We start from the raw sequence: 8,694 nt of genomic DNA, 5'->3' as shown, positions 1-8,694 counted from the left end.
CCATGTGGTGCAACCACCGGTAAGTCTCCTCCCTCCCAGACTCTTCAGCTTGGGGCTTCAGATACTCCCAAATCCACAGCAGCATCATACGTGCGGGCCTGGGGGCCGTGGGGTTCAGATCTCTGCTCGTCTTGCTTGCCCCTAGCCAGAAGAGCAAGCTAGAGGGGGAGCCTGAGAGCAATCCTGGGCATGCATCAGGTGGGACCTGGTCCCTGATATATGGCAGAGACACGGACTCTTTGTCTGTCCCGATCTTAGCAAGGGTCAGAGTGAGCAAGGGCTAATGAAGCAGGGAATTTGGGGCTTGCTCACACTTGTCAGGGTGGCAATGCTCTGGACACAGTGTCTTGTGGTCCTAGCCCCAACGCTGTCCCACACCTCGCTCCACCAGACACTCGTGTCGCACTGCCCGGTTCTTTTGCCCATCTTGGCCTGCTGCTCCCCAGCACGTGGTGATGTGTGTCAAGGCATCTTCCTCCCGGGCAGAGAGAGCAAGAGCGCTTTTTAGTGTGGATTACAGTCAAGGAGTGGAGGGATTGTCCTGGACATAAGACCCCAAATTGCCCTCCCACTTCCCCTGTGGCAGGAGCCCTGGCGTGGCCAGACCGCAGACAGCCAAGCCCCCTGAGGTCCTGTGGCGCTGGGAGTGTTTCCTCGGGGAAGGGGCCCATGCCAGAAACCTGGTCGGTGGCACTGTCACAGAAGAGAACACCCCACGGGCGGCAGGTGTCACGGAGGGGGCAGTTATTTCTATGGGGAAGGTTCTTTTACAGCCATTTTATCCCGCTGAATCCCCCGCAGGCCTCGGCTCCTTCCTTCACCCTCAAGTAATTCCTCCCGTGGCATCCCCCGGGCTATATTTCTAGGACCTCTTTCACCTCCAGCTGAATCTTTGGTGGTGGGGGAGTGCACTGGCCTGAGGGAAGGGGAGGGCGCAGGGGACCAGCAGGGGGGCTGATTGCTGCCCTGGGTGTGGGGCTGTGTGAGGGGAAAGGGGCAAACATGGCTACTCAGGAGGACAGCACCAGACTGACCCCCCCACGCCCACAGGTCCCATTATTTTGCACACGGCCCCAAGGGGGCGGGGGGTAGAGCTGGCAAGGGCCGGTCGGTGCTGCACGCAGCCCCGCAGGCAGGTGCAAGGTGCTGCACATGGCCCTTTGAGGGGCGTCTGTTCCCCTCAGCAAAGGGCAGGAAAAGCCTTGTCGAGGTGCGGGAGCGACGAGGTGCGCCCCGCACCTGGACAGGCCAGGCATGGGGCAGCCCCAGCCTCTGGAAGGGCTCAAGCCAACACGGACAGCGTCTGTGTCCCCCCCACCCCATCACAGCGAACATCGCCTCAGCTGCCCCCCGCCTTCCTCTTCAGCCACGTCCAAGATACAGACTCCTCACAGCCTTTAACATCGTTGCATCTTTGTGAGGTCGAGGGCAGTGAACCCCCACTTTTACCAGCAGGAAACTGAGGCACAGAAAAGGATCAGCCACCACCTGCACCAGAAGCTTGTGACGAAGGCAGGAGATGACCCTGCACCTCCGCAGACCTGGCTGATGCCCAGGCCTTTCTGAAACACAAGCCTGACTTAAAAATCCAGCCCACTCCCGCACCGCACCTCACCTGCAGCCTTCCTTCAGCACCATCAGCCATTTTATCCCTCCGACTCCTCCACAAACCTCTGCTCCTTCCTTCATCCTCAAGTAACTCCTCCCATGGCATCCCTTGGGATGTATATTCGGGACCTCTTTCCAGCTAGTGCCCCAGGCCAGCTGGCCTCTGCCTTCGGCATGCCGATCCAGGGGTTGTATTGACAGCGCCAAGGCCAATATCGATCCAGGGGCTGTATCAATGACTGGTGCCAACACAAGGTGCATCAATACAGGGGTTGTATTGACAGTGCTGGTGCCACTGCAGGGGTTGCAATGATAGCACTGATGCCAATATTGATCCAGAGGTTGCATTGACAACACTGATGCCAACACAAGGTGCATCAATCCAGGGACTGTCATGACAGCACTGATGCCAATATGAGGTGCATCAATTCAGGGGTTGTACTGACAACGCTGATGCCAACACAAGGTGCATCGTGGGCAGGGACTCGCCAGCAGCAGGAAAACTGACAGTGCCTTTGTCTCAGATAAGAAGATGCAGCAATGAACAGGCACTAACTTTGGTCCTGTCACCTAGGGGGACACTTTTTTGTCCAAGTCACTCTTAGAAGGAAGGCAAGGTTGAATCATGGCTAAATAAGAAGCACCTGGTCCCCCTCACACTACCCAAGAAAAAATAAAAATGAAATAAAGGCTTTGCTTTCCAAAGCATGGAACAGCTGAAGACAACAGCTGCTGTTCCTTTCCAACCCTTTTGCCAACTACCACCACTATCACAACTGTATTATGTTCTGCTATCATTTGGCAAAAGCACCATTTTAAAAATTTGTAGCGCTCCCCATCAGCTGAGGGCTGTAAATCTCCCTGGTTTAGTGTCATTTTATGGGTGGTGGAGGCACGACAGGTGGGGAAGAGATACGCATCAGGCCCCTGCTGTTGTGCATATCATATTAAGAATTCTTAGCGGCTCTAATTATTTCCAGAAGGGGCTCTCAAAAGACGGTTGGAGAGATTGCGGCATATTAAAAACTCGTTCCACGCAATTTCTCCCAGCCCCTCATACAAACATCCCTACAGTGGCACTGCAATTCCATTCAGTGCTTAACAAGCAGGTCTTGTTCCACATGCTGCCAGGAGATATTTCACGGAGTCTGATCCATTTTAGAGGAGCATCCTTTAAACTAGCAAGAACATCAAGACAGCCAACTAATGTAGGAGCCCCATGACGCGAGGGGGAGAATCTGCTTCAGAAAATTATGCAGTTGAGAACATGGCCTGAAGCCACCTGGGGATTATCCTCCGAAGGTGGCAGGAAGGCAGAGGACAGGACTTGGGTGACAGGACACCTGGGTTCTTCCGTCTCCGGGGCTAATTTATCATGCAAGCTTCAGGCACAGCCCTTCAGCAATGACAATTTCTCACCCCTCCACTCTATATGGCAGGGATTAGATCCTCATCTCCCAGGGGTGCTGCAAAGCTTAATTGAGTTTGTAAAGTGCTGGGAGCTCCCTGGAGGCACTGGGGCAGCTCAGCTTAGCAGCAAACTGCAGACTACTCTGGGATTTCACCGCAGTACAAGCAAAGCTCTCATTAGGGCTGAGATGACAATTTAATTCAAAACCCTCTGGTTTAAGTCACTTTAGCTCTAAAAAGAGGAAATGCTTCCCACAGCTAACATTTCTCATGCATTGTCCTCAAGCCTCTGCAAGCACAGGTTTTAAGAGTCAGCTCAAGTGCTCTGTTAACACACAGCCTTACTAAGTAGTTTGTGGCAAGGTTTAAATGAATATTGATAACCTACCATCATGAGACAACAGAGGGCTTTGCTCAGGACACAGGAGATGGCAGAAAAAGGTGGCTGCTGTAGAAACCTCTCCTCTGAACTGCCCCTCCAGGTACTAGCAAAAGGTCCAGGACCTGGTTTGTGGCAGAGGATGCTTTACCTGGATCGAAGGTTTTGGCAATCAAAAATGCAAAGCATGGTTTGGGCTGAACGTGGTTGACGCAACACTTCCAGAAATCCCAGATAACCCAGACAAAAGCCAGCACATGCTTTCCCCCTCCTCCCAGCCTAGAAGGAGCATCAGCTGCACATTAGGTTTTTAGATTGAGATGCCTAATGGGGCAACTCTGTTGACACTGGTCCCAGTAAAGACCAGGACTAGTGAATGACACAAGAGGTTAAATACCATCTTGGAGCCATCCAGGCTGCCTTTAGCACAAAGCCCCAAAGGACAGCCAAGTTATCACCTACAACCCAAGGTTGCTTCAGGAGCATGTTATGCTACATGCACCATTTCCCAATCTCTCCCTAGATTTCAGGCTTGATAGCACATTACTCAGATTCTCTGGGCTGGATGAGAATATAGACAATAAGGCAGCTGAGGTTTTATCTCTCCCCACACCCCAATGAAAGGTGAAGAGTAAGTGCATCATCATGTATAAGTTTATTCCCAAGAGCTGGCTTGTCCTACTCCCTCTCAGAGAGACTTCTGCAGCTGGAAAATTGAGTCAAAATCACCAAGGTAGAAACAGGAAGTCAGACAAACCACTGCTACCTCCTCCCCATCTCAGGAGATTCAGGGGCCTTGCCCAGCTATTTTAGTTGCTTAGTCAGCAGTCTCCACGCTTGATACAGAGTCCCAGAGCACTCGGAAATCATTGGAAATGAATGCTCCCACACGTGGAATGACAATTGATTTTTTATTATATGAACCTGATCATTCTAATGTTTCTTGCTTGCAGCTGCCACCTGGAAGAGAAGGAAAACGGATGAGTGCCACGTTCGAGAGACAGGATGGCAGGTCAGTCCCACTAAACACAACCACACTGCTTCATAATTCAGTATGAATAATACAGCCCTACAAGTTAAGCCGCATTAGATGCTGTTTAGGGCTGAGTGTTCAGACCCTGGAATAAATGCCTTGCCATTCAAAGTGAACAAGTTACTTCGTGACAACAGGGAAATAGAATAAATAGTGATACTGGTACTGCTGATGAGGTCAGCTCCTGAGGTGCAGTTTAAAGCACCCTAGATCTTGCTGTTGCTGAGGTTGGGGGTCTTGATCTTTCCAGGGCTGGAACTGAATTATAATCCTATTGCTGTGTAACAAGGGCAACAGCTTTAGTGCAAAATAGTCCTCAACTCACATATGCCCAACAGACTTCCCCCTTCACTAAGTTCATTTTAGACAAAACACACTGTCAGCGTTAAGCAGCTCAGGGAGTAGAAAGTGTGGCAGGGAAACAGTCACCTGTCCTGCAATTCTGTCCAGATCTCTCTGTCCCTGAGGAGTGAGTTTGCGACCTCTGAAAGGAACAAAGCAGCAACAAAGAATCAGCAGAGCTTCAAAATGATCAAATGCCCCAAGCCCTCCTAAGGGCAGACCCTGCCTTGAGCTAGACATCAAGCAAACTGATCAGACTGCATGAAGCAATTAATTTAACTCCCTGGGATTGTTCTGGTATCTGCCTCTCCCCTCCACTATTTCCCCAGAGGGGTGAGGTCTGGTGATTACAACTTTCCCACCTCCCCTTCAACGCACAAAGCACCCACTGCTTTGAGACTCACCCATCCTGGTCTTTCTCCACCATTTTGAGCCCCTCCAGAGCTTGCAATACCCTCCGGGCAACACTCTTGGAGCCCCGGCTGAAATGGCTGGGCATCACCCCATTGCGCTGACGGCCTCCGTAGATCTTGGTCATGGAACCTACGCCAGCACCGCCACGGAGGTACAAGTGGCGGGCTGTGGAAGCTGCAACCACACAGGTCTCATTATTCAGACCCATCTCCAGAGCAACACCCAACCCCACTCCACCCACTGGAGCGCAGCTGCTTGCCCCAGGTGGAGCGCAGCTGCTGCTTAGCAGCAGGTGGCAGTTCACTGTAAATTCACAATATTCCTATAGTGTTAGCTAAATGCCAAAGGTAGGCAAATACAATCACCAAGTGGCAATGTCACCAGGATACCCCAGCTCCTAGGTATGGGGCTAGGGTATTTATTTTACCTCCAGAAAGCAGCTGGACACAGGAGTCATTTCTGCAGGGTAGCCTGCACCAACACTACTTAGGTTTTCCTTCAAACCTCCCTCATCCAAGCACTGACCAACCCAACCTTCTTGGCTCATGAAATATGACAAGAACATAGCCCAAGGCATTTATGCCTGCAGGCCAGGAGTCCCCAGGGCCTTTCTTGAAGGCAGTTTTCCAACCTGTGTTTATGATTTACACAGATCTGGAAGGCTAGAGCTACTGGGAATTGCATGCTGAATATTGCATATGTTCTTCAGTTGTCAGACTCTTGACTTGTTACTGGAGGATTCAATCAGCCCATTACTGGGCAAGTTCAAAAGCCGCTCTCAAATCAACAAGTCAGCCAGAACCTCTGTATATTCCAGGCAGACAAGATACATTACCAACTTCTCTGTAAAACACAAAGGTCATTAGTCTGACCCCACCTTTCCATAATAATCACATCAAAAAGCCAAGGAAAAATGGAGTCCAACAGCCACTAGTTCAAGGGAAAAAAAACAACCCTTTAGAGTTTTGGGAGGTACTCAGGTATCATTCTCCATACCACAGGTAAACTAAGAAGAAATGGATCTTCAATAGCTCAAGGAAAAAAAACAAACAACCCAACACATCAGTTTTGACATCTGAATGCCTCCCCAAACTAATGCTGAACACCAGAGAATAATAAAGATTGGGAGCGGAAGGGACTGAGAACTGGTGGGCCAATTCTTCCACTCAGCTAATTGGAGACTGTTTTTGAACAGCAGGTCTCGCAGTTCTCCCTACATATCTACTCCAGCCCTTAAGTAGTCTTTGCTCAAATATCTTCCTTGTTCCATTACTTCTTCCTCTTCTCCAGTGGGCACTGAAAATAGCTCATAACCTTCTCTTCTGCAGTAACCTTTTATCATGTAGACTTGAGTGTTTCTTTTGAAACAAACTGAGAAGAAAACCGAACTCTTTTAATCTCTCCTCAAAGATCACCCCTCCTTGACCTCTGGTTACTTGTGTTACTCTCCCCCAAGTGGTCTAGATCTTTCTTTAAGCAAATGCCCAGAACTAGGAACAATCTTCCAGCTCAGCTGGCATGGAGTAAAGTGGAAGGGTTACCTGTGCATACATGCAAGAACCTAAACATTAACCTCCATTCTTTCTATATTTGCTGGTTAAGGCCTTTCACTGATCCAGCCCATCACTTGTGACACAAGATTATCAGCAGCCTCTCACACAGCCTGCTCTATTTCCCCCAAATAGATCAACAGAGCCACTGAAATTACCGAAATCACTCCCTCGTTCCTGGTAATTCAACACAACTCACTAGTTCAAGTATCTAGATTTTCTCCCATTATACGCCCTATTTATTCTTTAATAGTTGCAGCCCATATGCATTATGGGCGAGCCAGTTCACAGTTAATGACAGCTCTGCAAAATATCTCGCATGATTCACAAACGCAGCCCCTGAGAAGCACTGACATTAAGACGAAACACCAGTCACCGTTGGATGGGAAGTCTGCTGTAACTCTGCAATCTGCTTAGCTGCCCAAAATCATTCCAGAAGAGCCCGAGGCCAGGTTTCTCATCCCGTGAGGACCTGCCAGGGTCTCATGCAGCCACAGCAGGGCACTGCCTGGGACCATTGACGTACTCCAGCTTATATTTTAAATGGCTCCAGCTTCTCCCATCACCTGCCTGGGACTACGGATGAGCTCTAGCAGGGATGAGTTGCTTCTCCTGTCAAAATCTGGTAACCCGCAGTCAACGACAGACTTGTAGGCAAGCAACCATCAATCTTTCTGAATCATGGTGCATGTGTGAGACGCTTAGGTCTAGGCAGAAGCATGGAAGAGCAGGGGCTACCCAGACCTTCTACCCCACCCTTTACACCACTGAGATTGAATCCAACCTGTGTCTGGACATTCAGTGCCTCCATGACTTAAATCCGAGTCTCCTGCTGGGTTCAGTTCCCAACAACTCCCACCACAGAACCACAAGTCATGAGCTACCACCATTCAAAAGGTTCAGGCCCCAGCATACAAGGGCTGTTACATGTTAAATACCCCCTTCTCCCCAGCCCTGGCTACTTACCAGCTCGAGTGTAAAACCAGTTCTCATCGTATGGCGCCAGCTCCTTGTGCTTGGCCAGTTTGACCGTGTCAACCCATTCAGGTACTTTGAGTTTACCTGACCTGCAAAATGGATCAGGGGCTCATTATCACCACCCCCTGGGAAGCAGCCACAGATTACGCCACACCATCACCACCCCCGCACCTACGCACAACGCCTGCTAGGACTGGGCCCAGCTGGCAGAGGCTCAGCAGGGTGCCCAGGGGCCACTGAGGGACTGCTGCTGAGCCAGGTGGGAGGCCTGGGTGAAGCTCTTTCCACTCAGGGCACTGATTTTGGCTTCTCCCCTGCATGGATGCACTGGTGGTGAACCAGGCTGGAGGAGTGCATGAAGTGCTTCCCACATGCCTAGCACCAACATGGCTTCTCTCATGTGGATGCACTGGTGCTCGGCCAGGCTCAAGGACTGGGTGAAGTGCTTCCCACACGCAGGTCACTGATGTGACTCCTATGTGCAGGGCCAGCTTGCAGGAGAGGAAATGTTTCCCCACTCACCTCCATTTTGACACCCCCCCATGACATAACTGCAGGTGCTAATGCAGAGCAGGCACTGCTCGCCTCACCCTAACTCAGTGATTCACAACTGGGGTGCCATGAGTGCCTTTCAAGGGTGCCACAGCTTGTGATTTCAAAGAGAAGCCCAAAACCCAGATGTTGGGCTGGAAGGCACCTCCAGAGCTCAACCCACAAATTGCTTCTGCAGCACAGACGTAGACCTGGCAGTCCCCAAGGGGTACCACTCCCCCTCCCCCCCACCCCAGCTCCACTCCCTTGGGGCTCTGCTCTTTCCAGCAGGGAAGGACTCACTTCTTGAGGAAAGCAGCCAAGGCCCGCACAAACTCCTGCTGGTTCACGTCTTTCACAGTGACGCCAGGCATCTGCAGGGAGAATGGCCACAGGGTCAGGATAAGTGTCAAATACCTTTTACACACCAATGACTCCCCCCCCATCCC

General features: G+C 50.9%; 1 protein-coding gene across 1 annotated transcript in view; it reads right to left on the bottom strand.

Annotated features, from left to right (window-relative positions):
* Window positions 1–4,289: 4,289 nt before the first annotated feature.
* RPS19 (ribosomal protein S19) overlaps window positions 4,290–8,694 on the bottom strand; it is a 4,796-nt gene continuing 391 nt past the window's right edge. The window contains exons 2-6 of the mRNA XM_019541212.1: window positions 8,549–8,619; window positions 7,703–7,803; window positions 5,177–5,360; window positions 4,860–4,914; window positions 4,290–4,357 (exon numbers count right to left, since the gene is read on the bottom strand). Coding sequence (XP_019396757.1) covers window positions 4,331–4,357; window positions 4,860–4,914; window positions 5,177–5,360; window positions 7,703–7,803; window positions 8,549–8,619 — 438 coding nt within the window. The 3' untranslated portion in view covers window positions 4,290–4,330. The remainder of the gene's footprint in view (window positions 4,358–4,859; window positions 4,915–5,176; window positions 5,361–7,702; window positions 7,804–8,548; window positions 8,620–8,694) is intronic.

This window comes from Crocodylus porosus, unplaced genomic scaffold (genome assembly GCF_001723895.1).
Source record: "Crocodylus porosus isolate Cpor-Errol unplaced genomic scaffold, CroPor_comp1, whole genome shotgun sequence".
Taxonomy (NCBI): Eukaryota; Metazoa; Chordata; order Crocodylia; family Crocodylidae; genus Crocodylus; species Crocodylus porosus.
The sequence above is the reverse complement of the archived record's forward strand: the minus strand, read 5'-3'. Positions and strand labels throughout refer to the sequence as shown.